Source organism: Delphinus delphis, chromosome X, assembly GCF_949987515.2.
Source record: "Delphinus delphis chromosome X, mDelDel1.2, whole genome shotgun sequence".
NCBI classification, from domain to species: domain Eukaryota; kingdom Metazoa; phylum Chordata; class Mammalia; order Artiodactyla; family Delphinidae; genus Delphinus; species Delphinus delphis.
The window spans coordinates 78,340,864-78,361,904 of record NC_082704.1 but is presented as its reverse complement, the minus strand read 5'-3'; the positions used below and the strand labels follow the sequence as shown (position 1 = coordinate 78,361,904).

Genomic DNA, 21,041 nt, shown 5'->3' with positions numbered 1-21,041 from the left:
TGTTCACAAAGCACGGCATAAAGCAAGAGAAAATACAAACAACAAAGCAAAGGACTATTTTGGCCACACATATAACCACCAGTGGACTGGTATTTAAAACACATAAAAAACTCATTGGATCAGTAAAGACAAGATGGAAAATAGAATAGAAAAATGGTGAAAGAGTTGAACATGAACAGGCTTTTCACAGAAGAGAAAATCCAAGAGGTTCATAAACATGAGAATGTGCCCAAACTTAGTAGTGGTAAAAAACAGTAAATTAAATTCTGGCAATGCTTGGTGTAGATGAAGATGTGCAGGAGCAGGAACTCTCTGTGTTACTGGTGGGATTGTAAATTGGTACAACCACTATAGAAAACAATTTGGCATCGTGTAGAAAAGCTGAAGATACGCATACTCTGTGGGCCAGTGATTCTGTTCTTGCATGTATACCCAAGAGACTCTTAAACATGAGTCCCATGAAAAATGTCCAAGAATGTTCATTGTACCATTGTTCATAATAAAAAGCTAAAAACAACCCTGGATGAACCCAGTGTTCATCCAGTGTAGAATGAAATAATCATATCATAATCACTTTGCTAAAATCATGCACTGGAATGCTAGTCAACAATGGAGACAAAAGATCTACAGCTACTAGGAACAACATGATGAGTCTCTCAAATAAATATGATACACAGTGAAAGAGGCAGGCCATAAAAGGGAGCATGCAGCATGATTCTGTTGATATAACTTCATATAAACTGTATTGTTTAGGGATGCATACAAAAGTTGTAAAGTCATATTAAAAAAAAGCACTGAAATGATTATCACAAAGTCAAGATAACGACTATATCTATAGGGGAGGGTATGGTTTGTGATTGAGAGGAATACGGTGGATGTATTCTGGAAGGCTGGCAATGGTCTATTTCTTGACCTTCGTCCTGGTTACACGGGTGTTTGCTTTTATAAATTATCTAAACCTGGCAGATATATTTTATGCATTCCTCTATACCTCAGATTTGAAAAAAATGTTTCCTCCAAAAAATGTAATAGAAAGAAAAATATGTGATGTAGAAATTTTGATGAGGCTTGAATTGTTATGGATGAAAAACTTGATCTTTTAATCAAGAGATCAGCAAGTGTCCATTATCATTAAAAGAGGGGAAAGAAGGGATTACTTAAACTATAGGTATCCCATAATCTAGTCATCACTCTAAACCTTTCTCTTGCCAGATTAATTCACCCTGTATTTATATCAATTCCCAACTCACTGATGACAGACAAATTGAAGGATCATCATCAACATTAATAAGATCATTAGGCATCATAGGCCAGATACATTACAGTGAGACTAGGCCACCACACTTAAATGCAAGCAGGCACATTGGGGCTATTGGGCATGCAAAAGGCATCTGTGCCTTGTTCTCAGGAGAGTCCACTGCAGTAACTTAGGGTTTAACCTTATCACATTTAACTAGTACTCTTGTCCAGAGACCTCCGTGTGCTGGAGAATCTAGAGTAAGCTGAAGAATGTCCTCATCATGCTGTGAGATTGGACATAAAATTTACCATGGTGCAACCAATGGTGGAAGAGCAGAGTTGGTTTAGGCTGTGTACCTTATAGGGAGAACCCAGGAGTGGGTTGGGTTCTCCAGATTTCAATATAAATTGTTTCATCCTCCAGGCTTTGCATTTCTAGGCTGAACAGTGCTAATCTGCTTCGGCCCCACCTCTTACTCAATCTAGTCTCTGCACCAGCAGGACAAAAAATTTATATGCGACAAATTTTCCTAAAGACATTGCTCAAGACAGTTCTGGATATGGAAGCTTTCCAGGAAATTTTTTTAAAAGACAACCTTTTCAGTAGGAATTGGTGGCACTATGGTTGTTTAATCTTGACACATAGCGTATTCTCTCAGGAATTTTCTGTCATCCATTAATCCAGCCATCCATCCAGTAAACAATGTTTAATACAGGATAAGTGCTAACCACCATGTTTAGCACTGGGAGGGGCTGGGGGTGTGTTTATTTTGGTACATAAATCGGTAGTGAGGTACCGATTTATGTTGCATTTAGCAGATAGATAGCTAAGGTATTCATTCCAGCACCATTTCCCCTGTATCTGGGAAGACCTCCTTGATTTCCTACTAATATTAACTGTGGAACTTATTTATGTATACGAGCCTCTGCCCCTGGGCTTTCTATTCTGTTCTAGACACCCAGTACCAGAATATTTAAATCACGGTGGCGTTAAACACGTTTTAATATCTGATAGGGCCAGTTTCTGCGCATTGCACATTTTTTTTTTTTCCTTTCAGGAACGTGTTCGGGCCCGCGGCAGGGGGCGGGGTCGCGCCTCCTCCGCGATTCTGGTTCCAGCGGAGCCTCATGGACGCGGAGATGGAAATCCCGAGGCTGCTCCCGGCTCGCGGGTCGCGACAGGGCGGCGGCGCTGGCAGCCCCGGGGGCGGCGGCCGGATCCACAGAGGTCCTGACCCGCGGGCCGGCCAGGCCCCCGCGCGCCGCCTCCTGCTGCTCCGGGGCCCCCAAGATGGCGGGCCCGGGCGGCAGCGTGAGGTGGCCCGCGCGGCCTCCCCGGGCCCGGGCCCTAGCCCGTTGGTGCCGAGGCCCGATCACGCTGGCGGCGGCGGCGGCGGCGGCGGCGGCGGCGGCGGCGGCGGCGGCGGCGGCGGCGGCGGCGGCGATGGCGATGACTTCTTCCTGGTGCTGCTGGACCCGGTGGGTGGAGACGTAGATTCCACGGGCGCCAGCCAGGCCGCAGGGCCCCTATGGAGGGAGGAGGCTGGGCTGGGCCCACGGTTCCATGGGCACGAAAGCGGCGCGAACCCCGAGGGCCGCCCTGCGCTGGGCCCCAGCTCCCTGTCCGCTATCCGCGCCCCAGTCCCGGCCCTGGCCCCGATTCCCGCCCCAGTCCTGGGCCCCGCCGCGGCCTTCGCGGGCACCGTCACCATTCACAAACAAAACCTGCTGTTGCGCTTCGAGAACGGCTTCCTCACCCTGGCCACGCCCCCGCCGCCAGCCTGGGCGCCTGGGGTCGCCCCTGCCCCGCAGCCCGGGGGTCTGATCGCCCCGCAAGCGGGGATCCCGCACGCCGCGCAGCCTGGGGACTGTCCCGAGCTGCTGCCCGACCTCCTGCTGGCCGAGCGGGCCGAACCCGCGCCCGCCCCAGCGCCCGAGGAGGAGGCGGAGGGCCCGGTTGCTGCTGAGAGTCCCCGCGGGCCGCTAGGCCCGGGCCAGGGCGTGGTGCTGTACCTGTGTCCTGAGGCGCAGTGCGGACAAACCTTTGCCAAGAAGCACCAACTGAAGGTGCACCTGCTGACGCACAGCAGCAGCCAGGGCCAGCGGCCCTTCAAGTGCCCCCTGGGCGGTTGCGGCTGGACCTTCACCACCTCGTACAAGCTCAAGAGGCACCTGCAGTCACACGACAAACTGAGGCCCTTTGGCTGCCCGGCAGAGGGCTGTGGCAAGAGCTTCACCACGGTGTATAACCTCAAAGCACACATGAAGGGCCATGAGCAGGAGAACTCATTCAAATGCGAGGTGTGTGAGGAGACCTTCCCCACGCAGGCCAAACTCAGCGCCCACCAGCGCAGCCACTTCGAGCCTGAGAGACCCTACCAGTGCGCATTTTCGGGCTGCAAGAAGACGTTTATCACAGTGAGTGCCCTGTTTTCCCATAACCGCGCCCACTTCAGGGAACAGGAACTCTTTTCCTGCTCCTTTCCTGGCTGCAGCAAACAGTACGACAAGGCTTGTAGGTTGAAAATTCACCTTCGGAGCCACACTGGTGAGAGACCTTTCCTTTGTGACTTTGAGGGCTGTGGCTGGAACTTCACCAGCATGTCCAAACTCCTTAGGCACAAAAGGAAGCACGACGATGACCGGAGGTTCATGTGTCCTGTAGAAGGCTGTGGGAAATCTTTCACGAGGGCCGAACATCTGAAAGGCCACAGCATAACCCACCTGGGCACAAAGCCTTTTGTGTGCCCCGTGGAAGGCTGCTGTGCCAGGTTCTCTGCTCGCAGTAGTCTCTACATTCACTCCAAGAAACACTTGCAGGATGTGGACACTTGGAAAAGCCGATGCCCAGTCTCCACTTGTAATAAACTCTTCACATCCAAGCACAGCATGAAGACCCACATGGCCAAAAGGCACAACCTGCGCCAGGATCTCTTAGCTCAGCTAGGAGCTGCAAATTCTCTTACGCCCAGCAGTGAACTTACCAGCCAGGGGCAGAATGACCTCAGTGATGCAGAGCTTGTGTCTCTCTTCTCTGATGTGCCCAGTAATAGTTCTGCTGCAGTATTGGACACCGCATTGGTGAACTCTGGGATCTTGACTATTGATGTGGCTTCTGTGAACTCAACTCTGGCAGGGAAACTCCCTGTTAATAATAATAATAATTCCTTAGGGCAGGCGGTGGACCCTCAGACCTTGATGGCCACCAGTGACCTTCCTCAAAGTCTGGATACCTCACTCTTCTTTGGAACGACAGCCGCTGGTTTTCAGCAGAGTCCCTTAGATACAGATGATGTCTCAAGTGTAAGTGCAGGGCCGTTGGGATCTCTGAGCTCTTTGGCTGTGAAAACCTCGAGTCAAGAGCCCCAAGCTTTGACCCCCAGCAGTAAGCTAACAGTAGACACAGATGCTCTGACTCCTTCAAGCACCCTTTGTGAAAACAATGTCTCGGAACTACTGCCGCCAACCAAAACGGAATGGAACGTACATCCTGACTCTGACTTCTTTGGACAGGAGGAAGAAACCCAGTTTGCATTCTCCAATCCTGCAGGAAACCATGGGTCTCAGAAAGAAACAGATCTTATCACAGTGACTGGCAGCTCATTTTTGGTATGAACTAAACTCTATTCATTCCTTGCCACATGGCTTACTTTTATTGATGACACTCAATTTTAAGAGTATTCTGGACTAAATGTTTAAATGCAGTCATTTCTTATAGGTTTGAAAAAGAACAGAGCCCTGGGCTACAAGTTTGGAGATTTAAATTCTGATCTTGAGTCTGGAACTGACAGGTTGTGTGACCCTGAGCAAGTCACTTATCCTATCTGAGCCTTAATTTCCTTATTTATAAAATGAGGTGGTTTGAATAGATTGTTTCTAAGGTCTTTTCAACTGTATGATTCCTTGATAATATGCTTCTTTCCTTGAAAAAAATTAGGACATTTTTCAGTGATGTTGCATGTGCTTTTCTTCAAACATGCATAAACTACACATAATAGTAGAATGAACATTCATGTATATGACACCCAACTTCAGCTATTGTCAATTCATGTACATTTTTGTTTATATAATCTCCATTCTCACCCTCTCCCAGTATTATTTTGAAATAAATACCAGATATCACATCATTTCAACCATAAATATGCAGTATATGTTTCTATAAAGCATGGGCTCTTTTGGAAAAATCTTCAGTTCCATTATCATACTTAAAGTTAACAGTAGTTCTTTGATACTGTCAGGGTTCCAACTTATAATTGTCTCATAAATGCTATTTGTTTTAATATTTTTAACAATTAGAATCCCAGTAAGCCTCTTAACTGTCTTTTTAATCTGTATGTTACCCTGTTGTCTTTTTTCTTGCAATTTTATTCATTGAAGAAAGGAAGTTGTTTCACATGTAGCATTTGCCACAGTCTTAAGTTTTGATAATTACATCCCTGTGGTGTTAAGTTCCCCTACCCTCTGTTTCCTTAATTTGGTAGTTGGATCTAGAGACTTGATCAGAATGGAAATATGATTTTGGGGATAGGAATGTTTCATATGTCGTGTTGTGTTCTTTTAGCAGGTGGCACATAATGTCTGGTTTTCTCTCTTGTGATATTTGCAGCTGCTGGTGATTGGTGCATTAATTCATGATTACCTGTGCTTCTGATATCATGAATTGTTCTTGTAGAGTTACTATTAATGGAGGAAGAAATGCTGTTGAAGGCATGTATAAAAGTTTGTTAGAAATATTATTCAATGCCAAAATAGTTTCTTAAAGGTAGAACTAACAAGAAAAGAAAAAAGTAGCAAAAAATGTTTTGACTCTGCTCCCCATTTATCTTCCACACCTCTTTTAATGATGGGAGGCTTTGCTGTTGTAGAAATTGTCAGCCAGGACTTTGACATGAAACAGACCCATGGTCAAATTCATGTTGGATAAGTGGCCTTGAATAAATTAATTTCACTAAGCCTCAGTTTCTTAGCTGTCAAAGGATCATAGCAATGCACACACATAGCTAACACACCTGAGACTTTTAATCTTTTCCAGTTTTTAATATGTAAAGAAAAATACTATGTGCTTTGACATATTTTGATGAATTTATGTAATCCTTTTACCATCTCAATCCTTCCTACTGTAAAGAAGAAATTGGGATAATTTAATCCTGTTCATGTCCAGACAAGGTTTGTGAGAGTTAGGGTGTAGCAAGATAGGGAATCTCTTTATTCCCTCCACCGAATTATTTCCCCCCAGGAATTTCTGTGGCTAATGCCAGGAGTGGAAATATTGCTCACAGGTATATCTGCATCCCTGTTCATTAGACCAATTTGTCACCATCTTTGCTCTGATTCCAGAGTTAGACTTTGCTGTAACTGCAGAGTCTGCTGTTGCAAGAAACTGATAATGGAGTAGAGAAGGTTTCCTATTCTCTGTGGTCTGGAGAGCTCATTGTTTGCATTTTCCCAGAGTTGGAAGGAAAGATTGAAGCTGAATATTGTGTGAAATGTCTGTCTTATATGAGTGTAGCATTTTGAATTTTGTGGAACATCTTCACAACTGTTGTTCAGAGCAACCCTATGTGGTAGTTTTGGCAAAGTTTGTTCTGTGGCTCATGGCATTTTAGCAAATGCACATTCTAAATGGACTTTGGCTAGTGACTGACAGTTCTATATATATCAATAACTTAAAACAAAGAAGATAAATTATTTTCACCTCTCACTTCCCACCCATCCAACTTTCATGATTTATCCCTGTGTCGTAACTAGCTGCTGTTTTCCACTTTAATTGGTTTCTGTTACTTTCTGTTTACTTTCTCCCCAGTCCACTCCCATGTATGTGCATTCCAGCCCTCACCATGCCTTACTTTTTATTTTTTAATGGATAGATCTCTTCCTGCTACTATTCCTCAGATCTCCTCATAGCCCATTTTCTTCCAATGATAACATTTGCTAAGTGTACACTGCAGTTGTGTGTATAGTAAGAAGTTATTTTCTGAGCTTAGATAATACTGTGTGTATATATGACTCAGATGGCAAAAGACATTATTTTCTATATTGTTCAGATGAGAAATAGATTTCTGTTTTATTATTTCCATTTTTTAAGAGTTTTTGCCAAGGAGTTCAGCTAAAACTCGTGTTTGCTGTAGTGTACTAGCCCAGTAGTGTTTGCATGTGAATGCCTATGGATGACAGTTATTGTAGCTCTTTGGCAGTGCACTAAAAACTTGTCACTTTGAAATGTTTATGTACTGTGTGTATGGGGGTATACACACACATACACACACATATATTTTTAAAGTGGTTTTATTCATTTAGTGATAAACAAAAACTAGGCATACTTTTGTAAATCAGAGAAATGCTCAGAATTTCATTGTGTCTACACATTCAATTGTTTTCTGTCTTTGCTTTGGAAATATTTGTATTCATAAAGCACATTTCAAAAATATTGTCACTCATTAAGGCCTCTTAGATTGAGCACTGTTTTTCATGTCTGGCAGTTAACGTGCGTCGAGGATTGAAATGAACACACAAGTAGCGAACATCAAATAAATTACTTAAACATGAAGAGAATTTATACTGTGACTTCTTTCTTGAATTCTTTAAACCAGCTTCCGTCCAATAAAAAATCATTAACTATATTTTTTTCTACTCATTGCTTGAATTTTCAAAGGACAAATGTTACTTATCTCATGGATTCACAGGATTTCATTGAACAAATTTGTTCAAATTATTCCTCTTTCAACTCCATTTTCCAGAAAAATGGTGAAACTTTTTATACTTTCAAGGTACGAAGTTAAACTTCTGTTGATGGTGGTTTAAAATTGCCATCACTCCTTTTGAATAATTGTACATGTTTTAATTTAATCCTATTTCCTTTCTGCTTCTCCTCAGTCGTTGGTTTATTTAAAAATCTTGCCAATTGGAAGCATAATAACACGAAGGCTTAAAAAGAAGTTTCTTTCCGGATACTCTGTTGACCATGTTGATCATAAGTTCAAAATATATTGGCCTTGGCATTTTTACCAAGTAGTATAATTAATATAAATCAATACTGAGTAGCAGGAGTTAATTATGGGTAGATTATTAAGTTTATTTTTCTCTTTATGTTCTTATCCAGGAGACATATGAGAAGGCAGGCAGGAGCAGGCAGGAATAGAATCGTCAAAGTCCAATATCCCTGGAGATCTGTGTGAAATTGGCTTTTGGCTCCTTAGCCAGAGTCACTTCTGTCACTAGAGAAAATTGTGAGGCAAGTGGTGGCATAAAAACCTAGTCATGAGAACCCCTATTATAGTCTCTCCATTTTATAATTCCCCTGTCCACTAAAAGAGATAACCCTAGAAGGAGTGGAAGAAAAAAAAGTGAAAAATTAAAGAAGGAGCATGAATAACTCTCCAGGAATTATGCTGTATTTAATGGTAAATTTGATAGAAATCCTACATTGTCAACTAAAATAATTTTTCATTCTTATTAATTGCTGACATTTAAAAATATATAAAACCCTTAATTGTCAATTTTTCTAAAGAAAACATCCTAACAGTATTTTAAAAGGAAGCATACAGTGATCTAATAGCACCAACAATCTCTGAGTCCCTTAATACCATCCTTTATACTTATTTACCAAGATACCAATCAGCCGTTATGTACTGAGCATGTAATCTGTGAAGCAGTCTCAGGTATTACACCTAGGTATACTTCATTAATCCATTAACCAGTGTTTTACCTCTTATGTACCACTTATGTGACAGGTATTGTCCTTATGTTCAAAGACATCATCTAGATGGGAAACTATTAAAACCAATGTATTGCAGAATTCTAAGAGGTACTTTATAGATTTTACTAGAGTAAAAGTTATTTTCTGTGAGTGGACATAATTTTGATAAGGGTAAATCAATTTACAGAATATCATCAAATATTTATTTCATTATAATATTTCATTTAATGTATGAACATTAGAACAAAATTATTCTAAACTATAATTTTGACAGGTATCTTAGATTTGATAAAGTATAGCAAAAAATATGAAAATCAAGTATGAAGTAGGCTTTATTTTGATTCATTTCTAGATTACAGTCTTTGATTTGAGATGTGTAGAAGTGATTCTAGAGATTTTATACTTTGTCATTTTATCAGTGAGAAAAAATATTAAAGCCTACGCTTTTTGTATGTGAAATTTATTTTCCTATTATACGACATAATCGCAAAATTTACTTTCTCCTATAGATACACTAGCTGGAACGAAGGATATGGTAATTAATTTCATGCAACATATGAGGCTGAGAGTTAGACTTTAACATGAAGGAAGCTAAAAGTTCACCAATGCTCTGGATTGGGGGTGGAAGTGTCCAAGTAAACAAGCAAGCATGCAGTTTGATTTCTAGGTAAGAGACAGCAGCTTAACACTTTCTGTTACAGAATAGCAAAATAAAACTTTCTTATGATAATCAATTTTGTGTCTAAGACGTAGAAAAAACAGGAAAGTTAACAAAAAAAACAAGGTTTCAGATATTCTGCTTATAGCATAATTGTAAAAGAATGCCATTTATTTTAAACAGAATTAACCTCCCTCTTCTGTTAACAATGTGGAGTGGGAAGTTACCTTCAGGGTGAGATTTGGTTCACATGACAGAAGGAAACTGGCCACCTGTCTGCTTGGAAATTGGCCAGAACAGAGAACCCTGGAACCCTGGAAAGTCCAGTGAATGTAGCAGCAGCAGTTCATCCCAGGCTGGTTCCAACTTTAGTGATGCCACACCGAGTCCTTTACTGTCAAAAGTACCTGCATCAGTTAGGTGACACGTACTACAGTCAAACCTTAACACTTGCTACTTCTAGCAAGATTTAGCATTTTCCCCTTAAATTCACATATTTTGTGGCTTCCTGGCACTAGTTATTAATTATTTAGTTATAACTTTAACAATGATTCAATCAGAATCATAATTGTTAAAATTATGTTAAATTTTAACAAGCCTCATGATTGTTAAAAAGCAAGTGTCAATATTTAGTATTTTATCTCCATTTAAAAATTGTTTTGACTAAATTAGTTTTTTCACACAGGGCATGTTTTCCAACATTATTTGAGTATGTCTCAACCATCTTTGTATGTTGGCAGCAATAAAACTTAGAGATCTGTTAGGATAAATATTTAGAATTATGGCTGCTTTGAAAATGGAAAAAGTTAGGCTGGCTTCCTCGCTTTCATAGATCAGTGATAGAGCTCTTGGAAAAGTTGAGGAGTAAGACAGTAAGTAATCTTGTAGCTAAGATCAACATCATAGGGAAAAAAAGCTATTTGAGTCTATCATTTAAAATTATCCATTTATATTTATCAAGTTTTCTGCTGAATATAATCTTACATGTTTTATGAACATATAGAAGCCTATTTTTTAAAACTCCATCTAAAACATTGTCATTAATTTAGACTTAAAAAAATTGACTAACTAGTATTTTATTTTTATGAAGGGCATTTTATAGAACTTAAAACATAGGAATCCAAATACAAAATATACACAGTCCTTAAATATAATAATACTTCATAATATTTATTTGGAAGACATTTCTATGATTCATAATATATTCTGTTGCAACCACAACAAAAATATTTCATAAAGGTGAAATATAACATGGGTTTGCAGCTAACATTGAACTAACTTTCCATACCATAATAATGGTAGTAATAAAGAGCATTGAAATTTACTTGCAAAGGTTGAAAAATATGATACACTATGGTTAGAAAAAAAACGAAAGAACATTTTTACAATTGAGTCACGTGTTTTTTACTTTCTTAAAAGTCTTTGATCAACAATGCCTGGATAGATATTTCAGCCACACTTTTTTTTTTAACATCTTTATTGGGGTATAATTGCTTTACAATGGTGTGTTAGTTTCTGCTTTATAACAAAGTGAATCAGTTATACATATACATATGTTCCCATATCTCTTCCCTCTTGTGTCTCCCTCCCTCCCACCCTCCCTATCCCACCCCTCCAGGTGGTCACAAAACACCGAGCTGATCTCCCTCAGCCACACTTTTTGTACAATACTATTTTCTGTATTTTCCAGTTACAGATAACAATATAAAGCCATAAAATAGACAGTAGTACAGAATTTAATGATTGTCTCTTTAATACTAGTTGCATAAAGAATCATCCAGAATACAAAGCAACCAATGAAGAGAGCAGTTTCCTTAATTTAGACCCTCATATGAAATGCCAAAATATAGTCAAATTAGATGTTTATTATTTTACTTGACATTCTTAGTAGATGGTGCTTTCCACAAGAAATACTATGTAAAGGAGTTCTTTTCCCCTTACAATGGCTATTTGAACCAGATCCTTTTACTTATTTGGAGTTTGTTGATTATTCTTTTCAGTATACTGCCTATATGTAAACATTTTTGAAACTATATGTTTTTATTATTTCTTGTTCTATTTTATTTCAAGCAACCACATAGCATTTCATATATTTTTTCATTTATAGGATGTATATTTAAATATGTTTATTGAAGTATAACATGTGCAGAAAAGCACCCAAATATGAATGTATAGCTTGATGAATTTTCACAAACATGAAAAAAAGAACTATGTAAACACCACCATGCTCAAGAAACAGAATCCTACCAGCTCCTCAGCTACGCCTCTTAGATCCTCTCCCTTTCAAAGTTCCCACTTTTCCCCAATGATAACCACTATATTATACATATAGTTGTTCTGATATTATAGATTACTAATATTCTTCTAATATTCTAATATTATAGATTCTTCTAATATTATAGATTATTTGCCTATTTTATAAATTTATATAAATTGAACTATATAGTAAATATTATTCTGTGCCTGAATTCATTTGCTCAACATTATGTTTGTGAGATTCATTCGTGTTATTCAGTGTAGCAGTTCATTTTATTTTCTATATAGAATCACATGCTATGCATCCAAAAGTTGATGGGCATTTGGATTGTTTCTAGATTTTGGCTACTTCAAATAATGCTATTCTTGTGTATATATTTCAGTGCACTTGCATATAGATTTCTGTTAGTTAAATACGTAGGAGTAGAATGGTAAGATCATATGATAGCATGTGTTTAAAATTCATTAGTTTCCCAAAATAGTTTATAAACATAGTGTGTAAGAGTTCCAGTTGCTTCATTCCTTGACAACCACTGGTATTTTCAACTTAAAAAAAACATTAGCCATTCTGATTGGTTGTCTAGTAGTACTTCATTTTGTTCTTAAATTTGCATCTCTCTGATGACTAATGAGCTTGAAATATTTTATTGGATATTTGGACATCTTCTTTTGAAAGTACCTGTTCCAGTCTTGTGCTTATTTAAGTGAGTGTTTTGTCTTTTTTTCTTACTGATTTTTAGGAGTTCTTTATATGTTCAAGACAAAAGCACTTATTGGTTGAATATATGGCAAAGATATTATCCTTCTCTTTTCCGTCTTGTAAATAATGTCTTTAGATGAAGAGAAGTTTTAATTTTAATGTAGTCCAGTTTTACAGTGTTTTGCTTTGTGCTTTTTGTCCTTAATAACACTGTTGCATACCGCAAGATTATGAAGATATTCTATGTTACTACTTTCTAAAAACTTTTTTTTCTTATCACATTTATATCCATAATCTACCTGGAATTAATTTTTGCAAATGGCCTAAGGTAAGCTGCAACAATATTCAGTTTTTCTCCATTTGGATATCCAGTTTACTCTGACTCATTTATTAAAAACACTACCCTGTCATCATTGTTCTGCAGTGCCCATTTTGTCGCATATATTGTGTCTATAAATGTTTGAGTCTGTTTCTGTGCTATTTTGTTCCATCTGTGTTTGTCCTTGCACCAGTACTACATAGTCTTACATAGTTTAGTTTTATAATAAGCTTTAATATTCGGTAGTGTAAATTTCCCCCTTTGTTCTTCTTTAAGATTATCTTCACCATTGTGGGCCCTTTGCCTTTTCATATGCACTTAGAATCAGCTTGTCAATTTTCACAACAAAAGTGCTTGGATTTTATTTGGGATTCAATATCAAGTCTTCTAATCCTTAAACATGGCATATTCCCTCCATTTAGGTTTTTAAAGTTTCCATATATATATACATATATATTTCTGTGTAGAGATTTGTATGAATCTGAATGACTCTAAAGCCCCTTTTTCTCCTATTACAGTATATTATTTGGTTTTGACACATGTCAATATTAACTCTTTTTTTCACAATTTCTTTTACCTTTTTTTACATTCTTTGATTCAAATCCATATCTTCAAGACCATTTGTGAAATTGTGTTTATTTGGTGTTTTGATTAGAATTTTTCCAAAGTTTTGGTTAAATGCTGAATAACAATGAACACTTTGCCTATTTTTCTGAATATATCTGTTAATGTATTTAAATATCCAATTCATATTTTGTGGAAATAATTTTGATAAACTATTGATACTTTTTACACATCTTTCTAGTCCTTTTTTCCTTTTTTAATGGAATATAGTGTTTGACAAAGTAAGTCTTCCCTAAATCTGTAGATGATATTAATAAGATGTATGTAAGTTCCTTTTCACTTGAAATTTTCATATGCTACATTACATTTAAGGAAAATGTGGTCTTGAAGATGTGAGCAAAGATTCTGGCAAAATCATTCTCTTTGTGTAACAATACAACGATTCCTTAAACTGGAAGACCTGATTTTTTTTTTTTTTTTTTTTGCGGTACACGGGCCTCTCACTGTCGTGGCCTCTCCCGTTGCGGAGCACAGGCTCCGGACACGCAGGCTCCGAGGCCATGGCTCACGGGCCCAGCCGCTCCGCGGCATGTGGGATTTTCCCGGACCGGGGCACGAACCCGTGTCCCCTGCACTGGCAGGCAGACTCTCAACCACTGCGCCACCAGGGAAGCCCAAGACCTGATTTTTATTGTGATGTTTTTTAATTTTCGGAAATAGCAGTGCTTCTTGTTTAAATGTAATGAGAGAGAATTGTTTACAAGTGTGTTCTAAGTGGTATATTGAAATAAAATTATTACATAAAATATTATTAACTAAAGCATGTTCAGAAAAACTCCATTTTCATCCTACTCTGTATAACCTTGGAATGTATGGCCAAGACACCTGGCTGTTCTATAATCTACATTCTAATCTTAGGGAATATCTCAGGATGTTTGCTATATAAATAAACCAAAGAAACATAACTGTTTTCCTGTTTTAAGTATTCAGATTAATAGTTACCTCTTTCCTTTGTTAGAAGATTGTAGCATTCTGGGCTTTCCCAGGCTCCTGGTTAAAGATGAATAAAGTAGACATATTTAGCCTCTTAGATTTTAGCCAAGATAAATAACTGCTGAATTAATCAAATTTCATTTAAATGAAAGCTCAGTGTTTACTAAACTTCTACCCATTTAATTATTATCAACTAATGTCCAATAGATTCTTTTGCATATATTATTTTTACCAGTTAAAATATGTAATTCTTTAATATTTTCTACTTTTCAACATTATCATTTTAACATACATTAATTCTTTAGAATAGGCCACATTTCTACCATCTGTTACAATGCAGATTTTAGCGAGTACCTGAAGTCAATAGTTTGTACTTTTTGTCCTGGAATGTTCAGAAACAAATATGATCGTGTGTACAAACATAAAGAGTGAAAGAATAAAAATTTGGAGCCAAAATACATTTAACTTTATTTGTTAGATTAGCTGAAAAGATTTTAGGCTCCATCAAATGAGCTTGAATAAATACCAGTACTGACATAATGGAATGATTCTATGATATATATATTGAGAATATCTGTATACAAGTTTACCCAATTCTTCTGTAATTCTGAATATTTTTACCAACTTAACTTTTTGAAATAATGAGTTCTTTGAATTAATACATTTTTGTTTTGCCTTGCCAGTGTCATTTATCTAAGCCCAGATGTTCCACAGATACCTCAAATTAGCATGTGCAAAATGAACGTGTCCTACTCAAATATTTTTATTTTATTTAATGTATATTAATTATGTCTCCCAGTTGACCAGGCCAAAAATCTGTACATTACCATTGCCTGACTTCCTCTCCATCTACCCACACAGTCAGTCATCACCATGTTCTGTTACTTAACATCATAACCATTTCTAGAAAGTGTCCATAATTCTTCATGCTTAATGCCATATTCTTGAGTCAATGTACTATTTTCCTTAGGCTGGATTCCTACTATACATTCTTAACCTGTGTCACTGACTCCAAATTCTCCTTGCAATTCATTTATTTTCACAAAGCAGTTAGAATTACCTTACTGAAGCATAAATCTGCTTTGGTCACTGATTAGCCCTGATTAGCCAGCCTCCTTCAGTTTCTTCCTGTTAGTCTTGGAATAAAGTTCAAATTTCTTATGTCTCCAGTTTCTACTTCTTTTTTTTTTTTTTTTGCAGTACGCGGACCTCTCACTGTTGTGGCCTCTCCCGTTGCGGAGCACAGGCTCCGGACGCGCAGGCTCAGCGGCCATGGCTCACGGGCCCAGCCGCTCCGTGGCATGTGGGATCTTCCCAGACCGGGGCACAAACCCGTGTTCCCTGCATCGGCAGGCAGACTCTCAATCACTATGCCACCAGGGAAGCCCTCCAGTTTCTACTTCTTGCCCTTCGAATATAATCCTGCCACACTGAACGAACTTCTTTCATTTCTTGGAATTGGAATGAACTTCTTTCACTTCTGGAGATATATATGTGTGTGTGTGTGTGTATGTATCTATGTAATATGTAATATATATGTAATTATATATATATATCACTGAACCATAATACTATAGCTTTCATCACACTATATCATATAATTGTCTTCCTAAAGCATAAGCTCCCTGAGAGGAAGGATTGTGCTAATCTGCTTCACAACTATAATCCTAGTGCCTCAGAAAGCTGTGCATTGAGTGAATATTACCTATAGGTTACATATTAGCACCCTACCTACTGTCTTGGCAACTAGACTAATTTTTCTAAAAGACAAGACACTATTTAATTCTCCTAAATTAAAACTACCTTTATGTAAAACAGTGGAGTTTCCTCCATAAAAATTATGTGCAATATTTTATTAAAATATTAACTAGAAATGTGAAGATTTTCACAAAAGAAAGCTAACTCTTTGAAGGTTAGACTTTGAAGTCTCTCATATAATCCTGTAAAATAAAATGTAGAAATGTATCACATTTTAGTGGGCCTTTGTCATCTATGCTACGTAATTATTTTTTTTTAAATTAGCACTTTTATGAGAGGATTAAGTGAGAAATATATGTAGGAAATTCTGTGTGCATTCTGTGTGTGTGTGTGTGTGTGTGTGTGTGTGTGTGTGTGTGTGTGATGATTCAGGCCATATTTAGAACAAAACAGTATAATTTGGAGGATATTCCATAGGAAATATTGAGGAAAAGACAAGAAATACCAATATTTGAAATATTCCAGTTTCATTTATTTCAAAGGTTAATGTATGTACGTATCTAGGATTTTTGTTTAATAATTGTTTATTCCCCATCCCTCATAAACCAGAAGTTAATAAATCCACTACCTTTAAAGAAAGTATTAGACTTCTGGTTTTAACTCTAACATGTAAAGAGATTTGAAGTCATCACTACCATCCTTATGACAAAAAAATTTGAACAACCTGAATATCAGCTACTTTTCTTGGACCCGTCAGAGAATTGAGTTCACAGGGAAAATTACCTCCCTGAAATGTGGAGAGGCAGGTGAATACAGAAAATCACATAACTGTTTACCTGCAACAGAATACCTGTTCATCTGTTAGAGCAAAAAACTGGTAGGAAGGCTTAATTATTTATAATAACAAATGCTGGAGGCTGAGTGAGAAACCCCTGGGGACTGCAGTATTAGTGGGGCTCCCACATTTTTGTGGGTTTTACCTTCAGGAAGCCCACCAGGTTCTCACAGTAAAGAATCATGAAAATTACCCTTATGGAAATGCTAGAGAAAGGGGAATAAGAACAATTTTGAAATATGCACACCTTACGAATGGTATAAAAACAGAATTACAGCTTAAAGAGCTTGAAGATGCAAATTCTATCTAAGGAGAAATTATTGTAGATGACCAAGGTCAGCAGGAGAGACAAAATGATACTAGAGGAATTTGAAAAATCTGGCACATAAAGTAGCAGCACACATTAAACACAGTCTAACTCTTGGCCAAATTAACATAAAACCTCACAATAAAGACTTTTTCCTCAGTTACTCAATAAATCATGTCTAGCATTCAACAAAAAATTACAAGGCATGCAAAAAGGCAAGAAAAAGCAGTCTGAAGATAAAAATCAAGCATCACAAGCAGACTTATTTTAAAAAGAAGTATAATTGATATGCTAAGAGAAGTGATAAAATGGAATCATAAAATGTTCAATTAAAACTAGGAAAGGAAGAAAAGTAGGGAGATAAATTAAAAAACAAAGAGCAATTGCAAAGAGTAGAAAACAGAAACATGGAAGATATTAATCAAACCATAACAATAATTCTTCTAAATGCAAAAAAGACTTAGTTTGTCTTAGTGGATTTATATTTAAAATATAAAACAACACACCCAACAATAGTTGTTGACAGGAAACACACTTTAAATACAAAGATTCAGATGGGTTTAAAGTAAAGCAATGGAGAAAGATACTTCATACTAACACTATTTTAAAAATCTAGTAGCTGTATTAGACAAAGCAACCTTCACAACAAGGAAACATCAGGATAATGAGGGGCACTACATAATGATAAAGGAATCAATTATATGACAAGACAAAACAATCATAAATATGTATGCACCTAACAACAAATGATCAAAATACATGAAGCAAAAATGGATAAAACTGAAAGGATAAATGGATAAATCCACTATTACAGGCCGGAATTCAACACCCTTCTAACAGTAATTAATCAGTCAAACAGACAGAAAATCAAAAAGGATAAAGTTGGCCTGGCCAGCACTACCAAATCCACTTGGTCTAATTGACATTTACAGACTATTCCATCCATCAATAGCATAATACACATTTTTCTCAAGCTCACATGGAATATTCACCAAGACAGATGGCATTATAAGCCATGAAACACAATTTAGTAAATAGAAAAGAAGAAAAATCATACAACCTATGTTCTCAGCCCATGATGGAATGAAACTAGAGATCCTTAGAAAAAGGATAGCTAGAAAATCCCAAAATATTTGGAGATTAAGCAACACATGAGTAAAAGAAAAATTCTCAAGATAAATTATAATTTCCTAAAAATGGACACAAAGATGCAACATCAAAATCTGTGGCATGCAATTAAAGCAATGCATTGAGAAAAATTTATATAGCATTAGGTACATATATTAGAAAAGAACGATCTAAAATCAATAATATAAGTGTCTACTAACTTTCTTTAGTAAGCTAGAGAAAGAAGAGCAATTTAAGTCTAATACAAGTAGAAGAAAAGAAAGGATTCTAATTGGGTCAGGAACCAATAAAATTGAAAACTGGAAAGCAATATGCTAAAATCAATAAAACAAAAAGCTGATTCTTTGAGAAGATCAATAAAATTGATAAACAACTAGCCAGGCTAACTAAGAAAAATAGAAAAGGCATAAATTACCATTATCCGAAATGAAAGAGGGGTCATCACTACTGTTACCACAGAAATTAAAAGGATAAGAAGGAATACTATCAACAATTCTATGCCTACAAATTTTAAAACTCAGATAAAATGGACAAATCTTTGAAAGATGGATAAGTATCAAAACTCACAATAGAAAAATAGATAATCTGAATAGGCTTATGTTTATTAAAGAAACTGGATCAGTAACCTTAAAAAATCACCAGTGACAGATGGTTTCACTAGAGAATTCAACCAAAAGTATAAAGGAGAAATGAGAGGGCCTAAAGCAAGCAACACTCCAAGAGCAATGAGTACACCTAATGCCCAAATCTTGGTTTCTAATACCATTCTCCAATAAAGGGAGATAGGAAACATTGAAGAAATATCTGATTCTAAGATTGAAACAGGAAATATATAAGCCAAACCTGGAGAATCTTATAATTCCAGAAAATAAGGGAGTGATCATCAAAAAAACAAATCCCACATTGATTGATGTATGTCAGAGGGACAAAGGAGCCAACTGAAAGAGCTCCTAATGACTAAACCTGGAACAATTTGAGCAACAAAAAAAATAAAGTAATAATTAATTTTAACCTAGAGTATAAAACAAATACCCATGAGTTCATTCTCATACACATAAACAAATAATTGATGAATGATTAAATAAATGAATGAATGAATGTGGAGGAAAGACATATCTGTCACACGGCAAAATTCCAAATAATTCAAGCAGATACTCTACTCTCAAGGTGGGGGAACACAACTCCTCACTTCTTTAGCGTGGGCTGTGCAGAGTGACTTCCTTCCAAAGAGTATAAAAAGGGGAAGAAAAAAGTGACTTAATAATGAAGAAGCCTAGCAAACCCTTCTTCATCTAGCTGATCAAGATTAATACCAACAGTCCTAAATCATGTTAATAGTATTCACCCATGATCCGATGTGTTGAAAGTGGAATTACCTCTGTGATATTCCTCCCTCAAACCCATAATATAATCATGAGAAAAAACATCAAATCCTAATTGATGATCATTCTACACAATACCTAATCAATACTCCTCAAAACTGTCAAGGTAATCAAAAACAAGAAAAGTTTGGGCAATTGTCAGGTCAAGAACAGCCTAAGGAGACATAACTGCTAAATGTAATGTATCTAGGGAAGTATCCTTAAATAGGATCAGCACATTAGGTAAAAAATAAGGGAATCTGAATAAACTATGAACTTAATTAATAATAATATGTCAATATTGGTTCATTAATTGTAACAAATGCACCATAATAATATATTAATAAAAAGGTACTGGGAAAATAGGTGAGGAATATATGGAAAATCTTTTACTAACTTCTCAGTTATTCTGTAAATCTAAAATTGCTCTGAAGAAACAATATCTATTTAACAAAGTAAACATCTTAGCTTATTTGATGCTCCTGAACGCAAATTCTTTTGAACAGTAGCTCTGTTTCTCTAAGGCAGTGTTTTCCCAAACTTTGCTGATTATCTACATCACCCAGGGCCACTTACTAAAAATAGTTATTCCAAGGTCTCACACTTGGAGTTTCTGAAGGTCTAAGAGCCTGAGAATTGGTATTTTAAACAGGCAACCCCTCATGATTCTCATGAGAGGTACAGTTGAGAATTACTGCTCTCTCTAGAAGATTGTTTACACTGAGGGCAAGAGATATTAATAGCTTGGTCCAATATCACACAGCTTTGGCCACTGGGGAAACTCAGAGCACCTTAATCTTATACTGATACCTTCTGTTCAAATTCAGAACTACAGGCAGTATTTCAGAAGAAAGGTAACATAATGGAGCAACTAGATAGAAACAGTTATAATAAATGTTAAGACACTTCTCTCAATTCAACACTAAAATTAATTTTTGGAGAAGATTTTCTATAATAAAAGCAAATTTAATCATATATTATACAATCACACCACATATCTGGGAAGATGAATCTGAAAGGCCAATATTGAGATATATTGTAGTAAAATTATTTGATTTTAAAAGATAAGAAATAAAAAAGGGAGAGAAGACAAGATGGAGAAATAGGAAGACCCTGAAATCACCTCCTCCCACGGACACACCAACATTACAGCTACTTAAACAGAGCAACTATCTATGAGAATGACCTAGTAGAAAACATTTTCCTCAACTAAAGACAGGGAACCACAATGAAACTGGTGGGAAGAGCAGAGATGGGGTATAGTCAGGACCCACACTCCTGGGTGAC

General features: G+C 37.2%; 1 protein-coding gene across 1 annotated transcript; it reads left to right on the top strand.

Annotated features, from left to right (window-relative positions):
- The first annotated feature begins 2,308 nt into the window (after positions 1-2,308).
- Positions 2,309-7,823, top strand: LOC132417873 (zinc finger X-linked protein ZXDB). The gene has a single exon (XM_060001719.1). The coding sequence runs from the start codon at positions 2,368-2,370 to the stop codon at positions 4,852-4,854; it is 2,487 nt and encodes an 828-aa protein (XP_059857702.1). The 5' UTR covers positions 2,309-2,367; the 3' UTR covers positions 4,855-7,823.
- Positions 7,824-21,041: the final 13,218 nt, after the last annotated feature.

Bases quoted from the DNA above. Each gene is read 5' to 3' on its own strand.
- LOC132417873 (XM_060001719.1), top strand. From the start codon at position 2,368: ATGGACGCGGAGATGGAAATCCCGAGGCTGCTCCCGGCTCGCGGGTCG.